Raw genomic sequence first — 21,164 nt, forward strand, 5'->3', positions numbered from 1 at the left:
TTGTTCCAATCGTTAATTTCTCTCACTGTTAAAAATTTATGCTTTATTTCCAGCCTAAGTTTAACTAGCTTACAGCCATTGGGTCACATTACACTTCTCACTGCTAGACTGGAGAGCCCATTTTTAAATGTTCCCCATGTAGATATTAACTTACTGTGATCAAGTCACCTCTTAACCTTTTGTTTGTTAAGCAAAGTAGATTGAGCTACTTGAGTATGGCTATCAGGCACATTTTCTAATCCTTTAATAATTCTCATGGCTCTTCTCTGAACCCTCTCCAATTTATTAATATCCTTCTTAAACTGTGAACACCTGAAGTGGAGACAGTTTTTCTGCAGCAGTCACACCAGTGCCAAATACACAGGTAAAATAACCTCTCTATTCCTACTGGAGAAGATTTTTTCCTAGTGAAATAAATGGACAAGACACATATGATATCTAATATGTGTAGTTCAGCTTCACCCTTGGTTGAGTGTGGTTTCAGAAAGAACACTGGTAAACATACAGATTTATTTTTTAAATGAAAAATCAGTCAGCACTTTAGAAAATAATTTAGGGTGCAGTCTGAGAATAACCTTGTCTTTGCAGAAAATCATATATGGCAGAAGATGCTTACAACTCACTCACCTTACGTGCTGATGTAATAGCCACAAGGAAAGCTGTATTTGTCCATGAAGACAACGTAACAAGAAACCCAGTGGTTTGAAAGGATGATCCATGAGTCCAATAAGTAGTAGTGTTCGTGGACTGCCAGTGTAAGAATCTCCCTTGTAAAGACCAGGTCCAATAGAAGGGGAGAACCTGGGTCCAGAACAACAAAGATATCCCCTGGAGTGAAGCTGTCACCAGGGGATTGAAGAGTCTTCTCCCTTGGGAGCTGGTGTTACCTTATGCGCTCACATTGGTACCAGTGGTACATGGGGTTCTTGAACGTCCTTTGCCAGTACCGATGGTTATCCGAGCCTTGGATCATGCCTCTCTTTGCTTGGTATCAACAGTGCCAACATGCAGGTACTTATACTATTTGGATCCAGTGGGATGGTATCATAACTCGTACGTGCTCTTAAACCTCTTGGAACCAGGCACAAAGAGTCACTCATTCGTGAAGGTGCTGGGGAAGCAGCCCTCACCTTAGGAGGTTGTTCTGGAGGGGGATCTCTCTTTAGGCTTTTGAGAGGCTTTCTACCCTCATGGTGAGCTTGGGAAAAGGATTCCTTATCTTTGCTCGCCCCTGTCTCAGAGACAATGGAGCTGGGTGGTATGTTCCTCAATGCTTCTGGGCCAGGCAGACCCCCCACCCGCCCATGTACATTGGCATATTAGGCTGGGGCCTCACAGCACATTCCATGAGATGTTTCCTAAGTCTGAATTCCTGAGCTTACAGGGCTCAACTGGGAATGGAATGGCAGATACTCCACTTAGCAGAGATATGAGCTTCTCCAAAGAAGTATGGGCACCTCTAATGGTCATTGCTGACCACGAAGGATCGGGGGCAGGAGATGCTGTTCTTGAAGCCTGGAATCCTGGGCATAATCTGAATCCTTTACCAGGATGGCAGCAGCCCCAGACAGGGGAGTCCCCAAAATCTAACTAAACTAACTCTAAACTGCTATTAACAAAATTTTATTTTTTACAATACTTACAGAAATGAAGTCGAATGATCAGCTTCATGGACACTGGAGGGTTTTGTCTCACACCACACAGCAGTAGAAAGGAAATGGAGAGGTGGACGGTCCACACCATCCCTTATACCGTTCATCTGGGGCACAAGGAGTGGAAAAGTACAGACGTGGACCAATGGACACTTCTTGCAACAACCTTTCAGTCTCAAGAGCATGGAGCCCGTGTACGCACAGAGACACCAGCACTCAAAGAATTTGATGCTGTATCAGCAGCACCAGTTGCAACTTGTACAGAGGTCTTAGCCATTAACTGACTTGAGATGAGAGATTTCAAGTCCTTTCTAAAGTACATGGACATTTATCCAGAAACTCCTCAGTCTTATCCCATGAAAATAGTCATAGTGAGAAAGAAGAGCCGGATAATTTGCTAAGCAAAGTTGTACGCTCGAGGACAAATGACTTTTTATGCCCAGGAGATCCAACTTTTTTGGTTCTTTATTCTTAGGGATACTTTTAAAGGGTGTTGATAGGTCCAGAGACCCTAGTTCATTGGTTCCCAAACGGGTTCGCAGAACGTTACAGGGGATTCACCAGAAAAATTTCACTAACGGCGGCCAGAGGACCCTGAGCATTGGAGACAGCAGGTAGGACCCGGTTGCAGGGCAGACAGCCCGAGCCCCAGGGAGAGTGGGGCCGGGCCACTGGGGTTGGCAGCCTGAGCCCTGACCCCATCAGCAGGGGAGTCACCAGTCCGAACCCCAGCACTCCATGTGGGGCTGGCAGCCCAAGCCCCAGGGAGAGTGGGGCTGGGCAGTTGGGGGCAGCAGTCCGAGCCCCGGCGGTCAGCGGGACCTGCAACCTGAGCTCAGTTGACTGGGGCAGTCAACGGGGTCCAGCAGCTGGAGCCCCACAGAGTGCGGAGTCGGCAGCCCAGACCCCGGTGCAGGGCCAGTAGCCGGAGCCCTGTGGTGGGCAGGGCGGTAGCTGAGACCCCAGGCGCACAGGTGGCAGCTCACACCTCTGGCTTGTCATCAAGGGCAGAGTGAGCAGGGGCCACGCTGTACGTGGGGGGTGGTCCAAGCTAATTTGTCCCTCGCAGGGCACCCTCGTAGGGATGGACCTCATGGCAGAAGAAAAGCTGTTTGCAAGCCAAACCAGCTGGAAGCACATTGTAGCCAGTGTAGCAGTGTTAAGGTGCCTCAGTAATTGTCACTCTCTCTGGAGTGCTGTTTTGCTTCAGTGAGACTTCAGTGAATCTTCTCATTTCTTAGTTTGTTGGTTGTTAGCAGTCTCTCTGTTTTATTTTTATTAGAACTTTTGCACACAAGTTCAATGGATAAGTGGCTGAAAGGGGAAAGCATAAAGATGCAAGAATCAGCTAAAAGAAAAGGAGTAGTTGTGGCACCTTAGAGACTAACCAATTTATTTGAGCATGAGCTTTCGTGAGCTACAGCTCACTTCATCGGATGCATGCAGTGGAAACTGCAGCAGACTTTATTTATACACAGAGAATATGAAAAAATATGAAAAAAAATTTATACACATATTCTCTGTGTATAAATAAAGTCTGCTGCAGTTTCCACGGCATGCATCCGATGAAGTGAGCTGTAGCTCACGAAAGCTCATGCTCAAATAAATTGGTTAGTCTCTAAGGTGCCACAAGTACTCCTTTTCTTTTTGCGAATACAGACTAACACGGCTGTTACTCTGAAAAGAATCAGCTAGTGTTTCCTCAAGTCCACACTATGGAAATTAAGTCTAATAATCATGATGGTCCTAGAAAGTCACTTACAAAAAAAAGAAAATATGACGACGATTATATAAAATATGGTTTTACATGCATTGGTGATCAAGAACGTCCAAAACCACTGTGTGTGATTTGTGGTGATGTTCTAGTAAACAGCAGCCTCAAACCTTCTCTACTTCGGCGCCATTTAGAAACTAGGCATCCTGCACAACTCGACACGCCTGTTGATTTTTTCAAGCGAAAATTAGCTGAAAGGAAAAGTGACATTAACAGTTTTATATCCAAAGCAAGTACTGATAATGAAAATTCACTTGAAGCATCATACCACGTGAGCTACCAATTAGCAAAAGCATCAGAAGCCCATACCATGGCAGAGAGCTTGATTGGTTCATGTATAAAAGACGTAATTCATTGCATGCTCAGAGAAAAGGCTGCGAAAAGGATTGACATGATACCTTTGTCCAATATTACGTTGTCAGGAAGAATTAATTACATGTCAAATAATGTAGAGACCACAATTGTAGACAGAGTGAAAAATAGTCCATATTATGCTATATAGTTGGATGAATCAACTGATGTAGCTAATCTAGCTATTTTGCTACTGTTTGTACGTTACGTGAATGAAGGTATGGTTGAAGACGACTTGTTGTTTTGCTGACCATTGGAAGAATGTACAACTGGAGAAGATATCGTCAATCTGACTAATGCATATTTTCAAGAAAAGGAAATAGATTGGTCTCGTTGCATAGGCATTTGCACTGATGGGGCCACATTAATGACGAGAAAGTATACTGGATTTGTAGCTCGAACAAAAAAGGCTGCATCAAAAGACTCTTGGACTCATTGCAGCAGCCATAGACAAGCCCTCGCAACAAAATGCATGCCTGAGGGACTGAAGGAAGTGCTGGACAATGCAGTGAAAATGGTGAATTTCATAAAATCACGGCCAAAAAATTCCAGAATATTTCACGTACTTTGTGAAGAAATGGGTAGTATACACAATGGTCTGTTGACCAATACTGAAGTTAGATGGCTGTCACGGGGCAAAATCCTTCTGCGCTTGTTTGAGCTTAGAACAGAAATCCTAGTTTTTTTCAACAGCCACCCTTTCTACCTTGTCAGCTGTATGGAAAATAATGCCTGGCTCCATAGCATAGCTTATTTAGCAGATATTTTGTCAAGAATTAATGACCTAAATTTATCTCTTCAAGGCCTCAATATAACAATTTTCAATGTGCAAGAGCGAGTTGAATCCATGACAAAGAAGTTGCAGTTCTGGGAAAGTTGTTTGGAAAACAATCAAACTGCGTGTTTCAGTAATCTTCATGGCTTCCTGGCAGAACATAAACTTCAGTTGGATCAGTGCACTAAAACCAATGTAATTGCACACCTAAAAGGACTTCGCACAACTTTCAGGGAATACTTTCCAGCTATGTCAGGTGATCATTACTGGATTCGCAACCCCATTTGATTATACCACTTTCTCAACACAGATATTGAACACTAAGGAAAAAGATAAATTGATTGAGATCTCCTGTGATTATGAACTGAAAAGGAGTTTCAGAAATTTGTCATTGATCAACTTTTGGCTGAGTTTAAGAAACGAATATCCCCTTCTGGCAGAAAAAACTGCTGCAGTTTTGTTACCATTTTCAACAACATACTTATGCGAGAAAGCGTTTTCCTCGTATGCACATCTGAAAACCAAATACAGAAACAGACTTGATGCTGAACCAGACCTGAGACTATCTTTCTCCAGTGGTTCCAGACTTCCAAGAGCTATGCAGGAAAAGCAAGCGCAGCCATCACACTGAGGAAATTTAAACTTAAAACCCTGGAAATATTCATTTTTCGGAGGGGGTTCACGAGATTTCACAATTTAGTGAAAGGGGTTCATGGGCTGTTAAAGTTTGGGAACCATTGAGATAAAGTAATGTGTGAGCGGACAAAATGGAACATTGCCAGCTGGTTCTGTCTCACAGCCAGAAGTGGTGAAAGGAACTCAGGGTCCTTTGGTCACGCCTTCCCCTTGTAGATGGCGTGACCATCTCCTTAAGAGAAGAGAGGCTTGAGGCTACACTGGGAACTGATGAAATCAATGGACACTGCTGGCAAAAATGTTCTGATCTCTGGATCAGGGATCTTCAATCTCCCGCATGAAGAGGTATAGACACAGAAGACATTTAGACAAGTGCTCGAATATATTTTAATCCCAATGATCAGAACTCAGTTTGCTGTTTTGGGATGAAATATAATAAATTGGTTAGTCTCTAAGGTGCCACAAGTACTCCTTTTTTTTTTGTACTTCGTTTACTAGTGAGCTCAATTCTCTATTGCCTTGTATCCTTGGTCACTCATACTGGTGCAAAGTGCATGTAAAATGTACACCCACTTTGCACAGATGTAAATGACTGCACAAGGAAGCCCACTTAGTGTATTGCTGGTTATTTTGTGGATGATGTGAAATTTACAATTTCCTTCGCTTTTTATTTCTTGCTATTCAGAATTTGGATTTGGTAAGTGATGTGAACTTGTTACTTCATAGCTACCTGGTTTTGAAATGTTTTGGTTTTAGAGTAATTCAGCCTTATATGGAGAGAGACAAGCATGGATCAAGATTTTCAAAAGCAGCTTATGCTTTCGAGTGCTCAACTTAAGACATCTTAAAAGGGCGTAATTTTCAGAAAGTGCTGAGCACCTGCCCTCTATTAAAGAGGTTGGGTTGCACACCCAAAATCACTAGCCATTTTTGAAAATCTTGCCCATAAACTGAAGTCCAGGTAGCCTGTTACCTTTCCACTCCTGTGTCCTGCCCAAACAGAACATTGGCAAGTCAAACCATTTGAGGGTATCATCTTTAAAATGACGCAAATCTGGAACATAATAAGAATCACGAAGAGGTTCTACATAATATAATATTTATCACAAATGAACAAATAGAAGTCTTAAATATTTTAAAGTAGCCAGTGGATATAAAATTCCGTCTGTTTGGAATTGGGGAGTATTTCCTGATCAGTAAGAAACACCTGTCAAAACTGCTTCTCGGTAGACAAGAGTGCACATCGGGGTGGAAAGCCATGGCTGTAGTGTTTTTCTTTCATCCATCAGAAATTGCATTCCGCAGACCAGGGCTCAGATGGTTGGGATTTAGTGGGGGTTGGGGTGCAAGATAACGTAAGTAATACATCATTTTGCATGTGAGATGCCTGCCCCAGGAGAAAAGGGTGCAGTAGCCCAGCACCCCAGCAGGACACTGCAGATACTGCTGTAGCCTGTACTGTGCATCTTGTCCACTTAAGGCAGATATCTGTCTGCACCTAGAAGGCACTCCCTGCCTTCTCCCTACTCAGAGGAAATAAGGAGAACACCTCCCTGGTACCTGCCCCCTCTGCTTCCCCTAGAGCTCACAGCAGCTCTAGCACCAAACAAATTAACGCCAAATGCTGAGGCAGAGGACCTCCCGCCAGGAGAGGTTCTCCATAGACAGAACATTTCGAACAGTGCTCTAATCTCAGCTCATTTGTCAGAGCAACAGCTGCCTCCCTTAGCAGTGCCTATCAGGCACAGACTGCATGGACGGGTCATACTGCCAGAAAGACTGGCCATTGCAAACATTTTCAAACCAAACCCAGGTGCCTAAAAAGCTTCTAAATATAAAGGGTGTCATTTTCAAATGTGCTGAGCATCTGCAGTGCCCAGGGATGTAGTGGGAGCCAGGATCACTCAGCATCTCTGAAAATCAGGCTACTTCTTTAGGTAGCTTAATATGGATTTAAAAGCCCTGAAATGAGGCAGCAGGTTGGAAAACATTTGCCTCTAGCAGCAAAACATACAAGGTAGGGTCTCTGTTGCTGCCCATGTACTTTATAATCAAGTCCGCTAACATCTACAAAACACAAAATGCCTCTTGCAGAACTGTCATCCGGATGCAGTGGGAGAGAAGATTATTCAGTCCTGAATCAGCAGAGTGTGGAATCAACAGCACAACGTTGATACTGGGCTGTTTCATCTCATTGCAGACTGTCAGCCAACCTTGAGCACATGGACATATTGCGGATGGCAACAATGCCCGCTTGACTTCCTTAATTATTTCAGCCAACTCCAATCAAGACTCTAGAAAAGAAGCAAAAGAGCAACTAGAGTTCAGTCAGCTTATCAATTTTCAAATCAATGACCACCTGCCTGGGAGCTGCATTGTCCAAAACCACTCACTGATGGCAGTCTTGGAATTATAAGGAGAGACTGAAGTGGGTAGTGTTTTAACTATCCAAGACCCGCTGGTAAAAACCACAGCTAATCGAGGTATTTCAAAGACTTCTGACATTTCACAAACAGCAACTACTTTCCGGATCAAAAGCCTGAAAAGAAGTCACCCTGAATCTATTCTCAGCATTGGGGAGGAACTGATGAGAAACCAGAAATGAAGAATTTGTGTGGCCAGGGACTGTGAGCTACTGAAACTCAGTATACTGGCAGACAGTTAACCTTTGACCTCTAAGCTACTGGTTTCATCTGACACAGATCAGCAGGGACCAGAAGTCCTTACTGTCTGAAGGCTATTGGGTAACCACAGGAGATGAGTTAATGGTGTCAGCTCAGTCCCTACTATCACAAACCCACCACATTAGCTGGCACTAACTGGACCTTGGTGGTGGTCTCAGCAGCAATACTTGATAAAGTGTCAGAGCTACTGATAAGCAGTTGGTTTGTAAATTAGCAGAAAATAAGGTGAGAAGTAGTAAGCAACAAAGGGTCATCAAAACCAGACATTAAACCCTAAAGGCTAGATTCTGTGCTGTGCCCCTGAAAGGTGCAGCCCAGAAGAGGAGGCCAAGGAGGCTTTAGATAACATTTCATCCTCCAGATTCTGGGCAACTGGGCTCTGCCCTGGGAGCTGCTCTAACTTACAGTAACCTCCCCAGGGCTGCCTATCGCTGTTCAAGAATCCGGTGCTCACTTTGGCTACTCTACCTCCCTACCCCATCCTACTCTAGGGTTTGTGGGGTCCACAAAGGACAGATTATGCTGGCCATATGTTGTTCCCGTGTTGGGAAAATTCTTTACTGGTCTCTTACACAACTGCCACAAAGGTTATAGGGGTCAGAGCAGTGATCCCCTTAACATGTTCTCAAGTGGCTGGTGAGGAGTGGAAGCATATTGTATATGTAGGTTTTAGCATGGCTTCATAGGAAATCACTCTCAGGGAAACGTGTATTGAAGGGAACATCTAACATTCCAGCTAGGGAGTAGCTTAATGTCACAGTTGGAGGAGAAGTGAAATCTTAATCCCAAGGTCACAGCAGGGATATTTAGATAAATGTAACTGCATAAGGAGCTTGCAACAGAACAAGCTGCCAGGAAAGAGTGTGGCATCTGACACAGATCATCATCATTAGTTTGGACACCATACTGAGTGCTCATGGGAACAGCTTCATTTCATCCATTAGAGATGGGCTGAAACAGGTGAGATCCTTGCCTGCTCAAGGGGAAGGATAGGAGGAGAAGAACTAGCTGGTCCATAGTTTCTGCCTAGCCCAATGACTTATGAATTCCAGTTTCTCATTATTTAGAGAAAGGTGAAATATCCTTCTGCTCAGACACTAGGTCCCAGATTGACATCATACTTGTCCACTCACACCACTTGTTCCTCCTATTCCCTACTCACTCTGAACCTTAAGCCCATTCCTACTGCCCCTTCTGCTCTTGTCAAGTCAAAGGGTGGACATGGCTCAGGAACAGGAGAAAAGGTTTACTGCAGGCAGTTCTTTCTACTCTATAACAAGATCTTGAGAGATAATGCTCCCACCACTGTCCCCTGCTTGCCACATCCCTGCTTGAATAGCTTGCCTATTTCCAGAGCCAGGAATAGGATTCCTTAGCTGATGCTTTTGTCAGTGCACCTGCTATCCTTTGTGAGCAACTCACCAGGACACGCACATATACACTTGACAGCAGTAGCCTGACTTGTCACAAAGGACCAGAGATATATTTTAAGATACGCTCAGTAAGCAAAAGCTTCCAAGCCAATGACAGCTTTGAAAATCAAGCCTTTGAATCACAGAAACAGACTTACCATCATGCTGCTGTTCTGCTCCTGTTTTGCCTCTTGAATGATAGTGCTAAAGCGGTCCAGATAGTTCAGATTCTCTTCTATCACACGGGCAAAAACTTCCCTATAAAAAAGGCATAAGGGGGCAGATTTAAACGGTGACTGACCCACTCCTCCGGAAGGAGGACAGGGAGAGGAGGAGATAAATTTACAGCAGTTTATCTGCAATTCAAAAAGTTACTCTGCAACTGTATTTGGCATGCCACTCTGCTGATGCCAAGGGATTGACAGAGGGCTTCCAGCCACCATCCACAGGGCAAAGATTAAGTTAGGAATGATTCACTGCACAATAATATCCTGCACTTCACTCAGGACAGAGCAGAGTTCCAAAGAGGTGCCATAATACTGGAGACCTCAAAGATGAATAGAAATATCATGAATTACCTGGGATCTAATCTGAAGCAGCCAATTTCTAAAATTCTGAGTAACCAAGTATGACCTTAAGAGCCCCTTGATGGCAAATGGCAAAAGACTCACTGTTCTGTAAATACAACGGTTACCAGGCCTGCCAAACTCACTGCATCTTAACGCTGCTGTCATAATATTTATCCAAAAAGCATCTTGTAAAAACTGGTGACCCTCTGGTCATTAATACTGCATGATGTAGAAATGGTTACTTACTGTAATTGTGGTTATTCAAGATGTGATGCAGACGTGTATTCCAGGTAGACACATTCACCCTGCAAGCCAGAGACTTTTGCCTATCAGTACTCTTAGGGGGGTGGCACTCATGTCTGTAGCCCCTCTCCTGACTATATGAGGCCGCACCACCGCAACCCCTCTCAGTTCTTTCGCACTGAACACCCAGGGGAAGACACTGATGCAGAGAAATAGAGGGTGAGTTGTGGAATACACGTCTGCATCACATCTCAAAGAACCACAGTTACTATAAGTAACTGTTTCTTCTTCGAGTAGATGCAGATGAATATATTCCACCAGGTAGGTGATTCACAAGCAACAACGCTCAGTTCCTTTGCACCAAACGTCCAGAGGAAGACTTTGATGCAGAGGGGACAGAGGGTCCATTGTGGAATACACATCTGTCTAGCCTTTTATCTGACCAGGACTGAACAGTTTCATGCTTGCCTCGCCTGTTCATATCGTATCCGGATTGCATGAAGGGACAAAATTTCTGTGCGGACCATCTCTAGGTGATAACGTCTTGTACAAAGACATGAGCGCTACCAGTGTAAGAGTACTGCTAGGCAAAAGTCTCCGGCATGTGGGGTGCACACATGCCCCCTAGAATACATGTCTGCATCACATGTCGAAGAACCACAGTCTAACGTATGGAGATGTTACTCCTCCAGGGAACGATGCAGCTTAGGGAAAAATACAGGCAAATACACAGCCTGTGCAAATGAAACAGAATCTGCCTTGGATAAGAAGTTTGGGTGTGGTTGGAACATTACCTTGTCCTTGGAGAACTGCATGTAAGGAGGCCCCACCATCAGGGCCTGCAACTCACCCACCCTCCTGACAGGTAATGGCTATCATGAATGCAGTTTTCTGAGACAGAGGTGGCAGTGGACAGGATGCAAGAGAGTCGAATGGAGGCCCCAATAGAGCTGTTAAAACTTCCTATGATCTAATACTGTTCAGAAAGGTACTGAGCAGTACAAGATGAGCATCTCTGTGGGAACAAGGCTGGGACTAGAGAGCTTGCGGGTGTTGCCCTGTATGTAATTCATGAGTGATTGGTCAGAGTGCTCATTATTTAGCTGGGAGTGAATCTGCATGCTGAAGGCTGCGTGAACAGGCAAGAATTGGCTGTTCTGATAGCAACACAGTGTAAAAGGCACCCCAGGCTAGAGAGTTATGGGTACAAAGCTGTTCAACTGTCCAGATTGTACCCTGGGTAATGTTACAGTCTGATGCAGGCCTCGCTGATTTCTCGAACCAATAGTTTTCAGACAGTTTTCTCTGGATCTAGCAGCTCTTCGGAAAAGGACTTGCAATCCTTAAACGTTTCCTAACATCTCACTCACCCAGGCAGTAGACATAATTGGGAAACATCAAGAAGTGCTGCACAGGTTTGTGGGATTTTTAAAAAATGGTATGAAAATTATGGACTATGGATGGCATTATTGAATGGAGAAAGTTGCATGCTGGGACCATGGCCCCCAGCTCCCAGAGATCTCTGGGCAAGTTGTTTCTATCCGACAACACATTGCAAAAATTTCCCAAAAGGCATTGTGCCAGACAGTGGGATACTTACCTGTGGCGCACTGCACTTTGCATCGACACAGGCACTGCTGGTGACTACACGCAGTTCTGACGCAGCTGTACACCCATGTAACTTGAATCAATCATAATTCGTAGTGTAGACATAGCCTTGGAGTGAGCATTATTAACATGCATAACAGCCTCACATAAACATTTAAAACCTCAAAAATTTTAGACACAAGGAGGTCTCCCTACTTGGAAAAAAACAAACCAAATAAAAAAAAATACTATTAAATTAAAACCCATCAACTACTACAATACACCCTAACTAAACTATTTATAGATAAACTAATGTGTGAATGGATGAGATGGCACTGTCAGTTGGCATCATCTCACAGCCAAAAGTGCTGAAAGGAATTGAGGGGTCAGTTGGTCACTCCATCCCCTTTTATAACCTCACAGGGGAGGAGCTTGAGGCTATGCAGGAAGCAGCTGCAGCCAACGGACACTGTTGACTAAAGCATTCTGATCTCCAGTGCATGTGGAGCACATATAGACAAGGACTCGAAGAAGAATGGAACACCACAAGGGAAGAATATGTACAACAAGGAGAAAAATAGTACACACTGATTGGAACAGGAGTCAGGCAGGTGTTACAGTTAGCAAAAGGAGTATACCTAATTCAGCTAGAAAGCTGGGTGAGGTTTGAGGGAAACAACTGAAATGCCTGAACATGATTGCAAGTCGTCAGGACAATAAAACAGTGGAACTGGAACTACTGGTGCAGGAGGCCAAACCAGATATTATAGGGATAAGAGGTCATGGTGGAATAGTGCTCATGACTGGAATACAGGCATTGAAGGGTATGTGCTGTTTAGGAAAGATAGCAATAAAGGTAAAGGTGGAGGGATAGAGTTCTATATCAATGATGCAGTAAACTGTTAAATAAAATGTGATAGTATATATAAAACTGAATCTGTTTGGGTCAAAATCATTTTGGGGAAGGATTATAAAAGAGGTTCTATTAGGATATGGTTGGGGTATGCAACAGATCTCCAGGGCTGGACTCAGATATGGATACAGATCTCTAATATTATTAGAGAGATAAATACTTTGGGGAATTGTGTCATAATGGAGACTAACTTGCTGGATAGAGATTGAAAAATAAATGTTGCTAATGCTGATATGGCCCAGGTATTCTTGGATGCGATAGATGACAGTTTTCATTTTCAACTTCTCACTGAATTAACAAGAGGTGATGCAATTTTATACTTGGTTTTGATAAGTAGTGAGGACATCATAAAAGAGCTGGTCGTAGGAAATAACCTTGGATCGAGTGATTCAGTTTCAACTAAATGGAAGGATAATCAAAACCAGGCATCAATTATGGTTTTTCATTTCAAAAGGGAAAACTTTGGAAAATTAAGGGAATTAATTAAAGAAATGAACTGGGCTAAAGAGCTCAAAGACTTAAGAGTTGGAGGCGGCTTGCAATTTCTTCAGATCAACTATTCAAAAAACTGTCTGAAATTTGCATTCCAAGCAAGGGGAAAAAATCTTGTAGGGAAAGACTCCAGACCCAGCTGGATGAATAACCACCTCAAAAAAGTTATTAATAGTAAGCAGAGAACCTTTTGGGAATGAAAGTGACACCTTGGAGGTTAGGAAATGTAAGAATAAAATGAACTGCTAAAAGTCTATGTGAATTAGCTCTTGTCAAGGAGATTAAAATAAATAAGAATTTTTTTTGAGAGAAGGTAGGTGAGATAATATCTTTCATTGGACCAACTTCTATTGGTGAGAGAGACATACAAAGAGCTCTTCTTCAGGTAAGCTCAAAAGCTTGTCTCTCACACCAACAGAAGTTGGTCCAATAAAAGATATTACCTCACCCACTTTGTGTCTCTAATATCCTAGGACCAGCATGGCTACAACAACACTACATATGACTTTTTTAGTTCTAGAAATAAAAAGAGAATAAGGAAGGATGAGGTCAGGCTGCTATGTAGCATAGATGGGAAGGAGATTAAAGATATATGTATAGCCCAAAAACTGAATGAACACTTTGCCAAATGTGGGGTCAGAAAGGAATTTCCCCTCAGGTCAGACTGGCAATAACTTTGGGGATTTTTTGCCTTCCTCTGCAGCGTGGAGTGTGGCTCACTTGCCAGGATTCTCTCTCATCATTTCCCTACCATGCCTTAGGCATTGGTGCACCCTGAGCCTTCCTATTTCCCTCCCTGTGGCATCTAATTAGTCTAGTCTCCTGTGGACTGTAATACTTTGGTCTAATTTTGGTTGTTGGATTTAGCGTGCGGGTACTGGTGGCCTGTGACACACAGGAGATCAGACTAGGTGATCTAGTGGTCCCTTGTGGCCTTTAACTCTATGAACTGCCCCTTAATTTATTTTCTTTCATAGTGCTTCAGATAGAGCAGATGTCAGTGCTGGGCAACTTGTATGTCTGCTATTAAGCATCTTCACTCTAAAGACAAAATGGAGGTGGTGATACTGGTGCTAATATATTCTTCTCTTACTCCAAATGGGGCAAGCAGACAAGGTCTGCACCACTCAGTGAGTAGCCAACTCCCAAACTCAGAAAAGAACCTGTCCTGCTTCTAGAGTGAATGACATCACATGAATCTTTTTCACACAGATAAACCCAATTTAAGAGATTCCTGATCCAACTTCCAGTGGCCTAAGAGTAACTCTGAGGCGCACATTACTTTTCCTCTGCCAGTGTACAACTTGACTAGATTCACTGAACATAAATTAGTTAAAGTAAAGAAAAAGCTAGTTTTGGTGAGACAGCAGATACACCAGATTCAACCACAGACTCAAAAAGTAGGACACAGCAGCTACCCATTTTTAAAGATATGATCTCGGCATTGTAGGGTGCCTGCAAAGAAGCACACTGCTCTGAGCTAAGACAAGAACTTTTACAGCAGTTAGGTGTAACCCAGGAAGTCCCTCAATGCGAACTGGCAGAGGGCATACCATACCATAACTCACATCAGGCCTGACATTCATTGCCTCAACACAGTGTTGTCGTAATCTGTAAACACAAGGCATCATGTAAGGTATGCAAACCAGTAAGATGCTGGTCTTTAATATTATCACGTGATGTATGTAACAGGTGGTGTATAAAGAATGATACATGTGTGCTAGAAAAAGGTGTTTTGCAAGGAGTGCATAAATCCAGCCTGTCCTAGACAAAGGAATGTCATCTCACCGGCTTTCCTGCATCTCCAGGGTAAATTGAGCCAGGAAACATCTCAGAGGAAAAGTACATCTACATGTAAAGTTAACAAAGCCATCAAGCTAAATGAGCGAAGGGGAAGACCGCTTAGCTATCATGATGGAGCCCACACTCCATGAAGCCTTCGTAGCTCTTGAAATAGACAACAGATTTTGGGAAATACAAGCGGAAGCATAAAGCCATTTTGGCATCCATCACTGGGCAGACAAAAGAGGATAGAGCTCTAGTAATCTGAAAAAGGTGGATCCTTTAGCTAAGTGAGTTGAAGTCTCTGGAAACTTGCTGAAGTTTTAGTCACTAGAAAGCATGTTTTGTTTTGTTTTACTTGTAACCACATCTGTGTCTTCTATTCTTGTCACTTAAATATGTGCTCTTTGTTATAAAACTTGCTCTTGTTTTACTACAAAACCATCTCAGTGCTGTCTACTAAACTAAAGGGTGAAGTCCTCAGCTAAACTAACAGGCTGGTGTGTGTTCTGTCTCTTTGGAGGCAGCACATACAACTTCTAGGTATCCGAGAGAGCAACTGGACACCGTTTTGAGGAGACTCAGAATTGAAAGAGCTGTTGGTGTCACCCTGCAAGGAGTAACCAGGTGGGTGGAAACCAAGGTGAGATCACTGTGCAGTGAACAGGCTGCTGGTATGTGGGCTCTGAGCCAAAGCTGCACAGCACAGAAGCAGGCGGTGCCAGAACCCCTTGCTAGTTTGGGTGGACCCTCATAGCATCACAAGAGCAGCAATCGGGGCCAGCAAGTTTCATAAAAGAACAAGACTTCAGCCTCGTTTCTGATTCCGATATTCAGTATGGTTGTAACATACGAGATGTATTAGTACTCTGTCCTTCCACATACTCACCAACAATCAACTGAACGGGAGCTCAAGATCACAGGTTAATTGCTGCCCTTAGCACAGGCAACCTCAGTGACCCCAGCTCCAGATCAGTCAAGAGAAACTGAACAATCAGAGTCCACTTGAACTGAAGAAGATTCAGGCTATTGCAGCTGCAATGGACGCCAAATGCGGCCAGCTTTAATCAGAATTAACGAAAGGCCAGGCAGCCTCTGCCAACAAGAGGACTTCGACAAGAAGAGAGGATGGATTGTGGTTCACAGTGTTTCATAGGCCAGCCTTATTCTATTCTGGTTCTTACACCACGGCCATCACAATGGTATGTCTAAAGTCACAGTTACTCTACCAAAACGTACCAGGCAGCACACAAGCTGTGTGCTTTTCAAGAAGTCCAACGTGCTAATGTATCACAGTTGGAGCCTGTCTACACTACAACTCAGTGAGGGAGGGCAGGCTTTCAGAGCTTTTGCATATAGAATAGGTATACTCTTCAGAAAAGAGACAGACTGGTCTTAGCAATAACCTCCCTTCCTTGGCTCTTACCCATCTCTCGGAGCTGCCATAGAAGAGAGGGGATGGGGTATGTTGCCAAAGGAGTTCGGAGGCAACCATGTAGCAGTTGGAGGGGTGGCTGCACTTTCGATGCTGGAACTCACAAGAGATCGAGCAGAACTCTGAGTCTAGGATAGAAGCAGAATTATTTTCATTGCACATATTCACTGGACACACAGATTTTAGTCCTGCTTCATTTGGGTTTATACTGTGTATACAAGCCAAGAGACCTGTGAATAGTGCATTATGAGCATCATTCAAGATAAATGTACATTAATGCAAAAGCTATGGCAATGAAACATCAAGGCAACGAATTCAAGCCCCAGAAGGCGATGAATTGCCAGTGTTAAAGGTTCTCACATCCACAGTAACTCACCCACATTGCACATACTGTACATTTTAAGCTGAAGTCACCTATGGCACTCGCCCTCCCAAGGCCATGCACTATAGTAACCCTCCTCGCTGGGGAGGGCTGTATATGGTTTCAGAACTGAACAGGCAAGTGGCCGGGAGATGCAAGGCTTGCACTTCCGCAGGACCCGAGGGGGTAGCCTTGGGGAGCAGAGACTCAAACTGATATGACTGGTGCTCCAGCCACACAGTCTGTCTTTGCTTCCCCAGCAAAACAGCAGCAATGTAGGAAGCAGATGTGCTACTTCACAGCAGGCTTCTTCCTTGTTTTGGCTATTTAGACTAAGTTCTTTAGGATAGCAACTGTCTGTCTCTTGCTGTGTGTCTGTGCAGCACCCAGCAAAACGTGGCCCTCTGAGTGTCACTGTAACAAATAATAAACAGCATGCATAAGCCACAGAACAATTCCTGTATACTCAGCACGTAGTGCTTCAAACCTTCCACAACACTTTACCAACCATCAGAGATCTGACAGGTCACACACTGCCTGGCTAAAGAGGTTACTGTTAGCGTTTAGAGACTTCAATCCTAAAGTCACTTACACAAGCTATTTTCAGCAAATGCCAGATCTCCCTCTGCCTTTTTCCCTGCATCTGCATCACAGAGCTGTCAGCCTCCTTGATGTTATTCAGAGCCACTTCAATCTTTGGAAGCAAATCAATAATCTTCTGCTTACAGCCTAACAGCTTGCTGTAACAAAGGAGAAATCACAATCACTTTGCCATTCAGTGGGGCACAGGCTTTGGAAGAATCAATGTAGCTACACTGATTTTACATCTTGCTATTTAAGGAAAAACTGGATAAACATGTACTTGACCCTCAGCATTTACACTGATAGCTGCAGGCACAGATGCACAACTGAAAGATTCTTTAGGACCACGGTGGCTCCTGGAAGTCTTCGGGTCTAATGATCAAGGTACACAGCACAAAAAGTTCAATGAAAGAAGGCTTCAGGACTTAGAATTTGCTGTATTTTAGTCTTTCTTCACAAAGAAACCTCTTGCCATGGACCCCTCCACCTCAGCAACAGTCACATATGTACTGTTTCTTGAGAGAAGGTTCCCAGAGGAGATGTGAAATGCTTTTAGGAAAAGCGTTAAGGGGTTGTGTTACAGTATGAGTCAAATGAATGTGAGGAGTATAGAGTGTCTGCATGTCCTTGAAGGGGAAAGCAATTCTTGGTGGGGAGCTGCAGTGCCCCACTGACAACAGATAATTTGAGGGGGATGTATAGCAAGTTCTGAGACAGATCTTCCCCTTTACTAGCTTTGAAGGTTTAGGGACAGTGATGGGAATGTGCCCTTCAGCAATCTGAACGGTCTTTGAATGAAGATTTTGCTCTTGGAATATGAATGCAAGGGCTCTCTCTGCTCCCCAACAGAATTAGTATGTTAAAAGGTCTCCAGCTCAGAATGATGGAAGTTGCATCTTGTCTCTGTTTTCCTCCAGAAAGGAAAGCTCTTCTGGTACCTAAGGTGTCCAAAGAGCTCCTTGAGAACTCGATCCTGGCTCTGCACTGTCTGCACGATAATCTTCACCATGTCAGTGCTGTCACTGTAGGCGTGATCTGGAAGGGATACCAATCGTCTGGTTAGCAGAGTGCTTCTCAGCAAACAGTTCAGACACAAACCCACAGGTCAAAGAAGGATTTTACCCAACAAGCTCTGCCAAAGAAATAGAGACCTACATAAGAATATAAGAGTGGCCATACGGGGTCAGACCAAAGATCCATATAGCCCAGTATCCTGTCTTCCCACAGTGGCCAATACCAGGTGCACCAGAGGGAATTAACAGGTAATCATCAAGTGATTCATCCCCTGTCACCCATTCCCAGCTTCTGAGGCTAGGGACACTATCCCTGCCCTTCCTGTCTAATAGCTATTGATGGACCTATCCTCCATGAACTTATCTAGTTCTTTTTTGAACCCTGTTATAGTCTTGGCCTTCACAACATCCTCTGGCAAGGAATTCCACAGCTTGACTGTGCGTTGTGTGAAAAAATACTTCCTTTTCTTTGTTTGAAACCTGCTGCCTATTAATTTCATTTGGTGACCCTTAGTTCTTGTGTTATGAGAAGGAGTAAATAACCCTTCCTTATTTACTTTCTCCACACCAGTCATGATTTTATAGACCTCAATTGTATCCCTCCTTAGTAGTCTCTTTTCCAAACTGAGAAGTCCCAGCCTTATTAATCTCTCCTCATATGGAAGCCGTTCCATACCCCTAATCTTTTTTGTTGTCCTTTTGTGAACCTTTTCCAATTCCAATATATCTTTTTTGAGATGGGGCGACCACATCTTCACACAGTATTCAAGATGTGGGCGTACCGTGGATTTATATAGAGGCAATATGATATTTTCTGTCTTATGATCTATCCCTTTCTTAATGATTCCCAACATAGTTTGCTTTTTTGACTGCTGCTGCACATTGAGTGGATGTTTTCAGAGAACTATCCACAATGACTCCAAGATGTCTCTGTTGAGTGGCAACAGCTAATTTAGACCCCATCATTGTATACGTATAGTTGGGATTATGTTTTCCAACGGGCATTACTTTGCATTTATAAACACTAAATTTCATCTGCTATTTTGTTGCCCAGCCACCCAGTTCCGAGAGATCCTTTGATAGCTCTTCACAGTCTTCTTGGGATTCAATGATCTTAAGTAGTTTTATATCTGCACATTTTGCCACCTCACTGTTTATCCTTTTTTCCAGATCATTTATGACCCAATTAAAAAAGAAGGGGGTTAAGTCTACTAAATCAAAAAGCCTTCTCCGGTGCACGCAGTTATACTACACATCAATCATCTGAACCAGTCAGAGCACAGGGGAGCTGACACTAATCACCCACCTCTCCACACTCACTATACAATTCCAGGCACTCTGCCCAAGCGATACTTTCCATAATGACTACAGCTATTTACCCATCACATAGCTATGCAAAAATCCCTCCTCTGACTGCCCTTAGAATACCCTCGCCACAATATTCAGGGCTGTCTCAATTTCTGCCACCCTCCCCACCATCATGCCAGCCAGTATAATTTAAAAAGTGGGGAAGGAGGAGCAGAGGGAAAGATTAAGAATGTTAGATGCAATGGCAAGGAAGGGAAGATGCCAGAAAGCGATCATGTTTATTTTGGGCATGAGGATGAGGAACTGCAAGGACATTGGGCATAGAAGAAAAGTCACAAGAGTGCATGAATCAAAAGGTAGAAGGAGCATTTCTGAGTTTGGGCAAAAATCACATTGGGAAGAAAGCTACTAGAGCCTTCCCTGGGATAGTGCTTGGGGTGTGCTATAGACCGCCAGGATCCGATCTGGATATGGATAGAGACCTTTTCAAACAAATATTTTGCCTCAGTCTTTAATGAGGCTAATGAGGACCTTAGGGATAACGGTAGGACGACAAATGGGAATGAGGATATAGAGGTAGATATTACCACATCCAAAGCAGAAGGCAAACTTGAACATCTTAATGAGACTAAATCGGGGAGCCCAGATAATCTTCATCCAAGAATATTAAAGGAACTGGCAAGCCCATTAGCAAAAATATTTAATGAATCTGTAAACTCAGGGGTTGTATGGTAAGACTGGAGAATTGCTAACATAGTTCCTATTTTTAAGAAAGGAAAAAAAGTGATCCGGGTAACTACAGGCCTGTTAATTTGACATCTGTAGTATGCAAGGTCTTGGAAAAAATTTTGAAGGTGAAAGGTCATATTTAGGGATTAATAACGAGGATTTTTGTTATAAACTGGGGATGCATCACTTGGAAGTAACAGAGAAGGACCTCAGCGTATTGGTTGATCATAGGATGACTATGAGCCGCCAATGTGATATGGCCGTAAAAAGGCTAATGCGGTCTTGGGATGCATCAGCCGAGGTATTTCCAGTAGAGATAAGGAGGTGTTAGTACCGTTATACAAGGCACTGGTGAAACCTCATCTGGAATATTGCGTGCAGTTCTGGTCTGCCACGTTTAAGAAAGATGAATTCAAACTGGAACAGGTACAGAGAAGGGCTACCAGGATGATCCGAGGAAAGGAAAACCCGTCTTATGAAAGGAGACTCAAAGAGCTTGGCTTGTTTAGCCTAACCAAAAGAAGGCTGAGGGGAGATATGATTGCTCTCTATAAATATATCAGAGGGATAAATACCAGGGAGGGAGAGGAATTATTTAAGCTCAGTACCAATGCGAACACAAGAACAAATGGATATAAACTGGCCAACAGGAAGTTTAGACTTGAAATTAAATGAAGGTTTCTGACCATCAGAGGAGTGAAGTTCTGGAACAGCCTTCCAAGGAAAGCAGTGGGGGCAAAAGACATATCTGGCTTCAAGACTAAGCTTGATAAGTTTATGGAGGGGATGGGATAGCCTAACTTTGGCAACTGATCTTCAACTATTGGAGGTAGATATGCCCGATGGGATGTTAGATGGGGTGGGAT

The 21,164-nt window shown here is 43.5% G+C and overlaps 1 protein-coding gene across 2 annotated transcripts in view; it reads right to left on the reverse strand.

Moving 5' to 3' along the window:
• Positions 1-6,270: 6,270 nt before the first annotated feature.
• The window catches only part of CHUK (component of inhibitor of nuclear factor kappa B kinase complex), a 78,297-nt gene continuing 63,403 nt past the window's right edge, over positions 6,271-21,164 (reverse strand). For both annotated transcript variants that reach the window (XM_084633249.1, XM_084633250.1), the window contains exons 17-21: positions 18,187-18,283; positions 17,259-17,406; positions 16,297-16,433; positions 9,443-9,542; positions 6,271-7,482 (exon numbers count right to left, since the gene is read on the reverse strand). In XM_084633249.1, the coding sequence (XP_084489375.1) occupies positions 7,456-7,482; positions 9,443-9,542; positions 16,297-16,433; positions 17,259-17,406; positions 18,187-18,283 (509 nt within the window). In that variant the 3' untranslated portion in view covers positions 6,271-7,455. The remainder of the gene's footprint in view (positions 7,483-9,442; positions 9,543-16,296; positions 16,434-17,258; positions 17,407-18,186; positions 18,284-21,164) is intronic.

This window comes from Lepidochelys olivacea (genome assembly GCF_965140295.1).
Source record: "Lepidochelys olivacea isolate rLepOli2 genome assembly, chromosome: 7".
NCBI lineage: Eukaryota > Metazoa > Chordata > Testudines > Cheloniidae > Lepidochelys > Lepidochelys olivacea.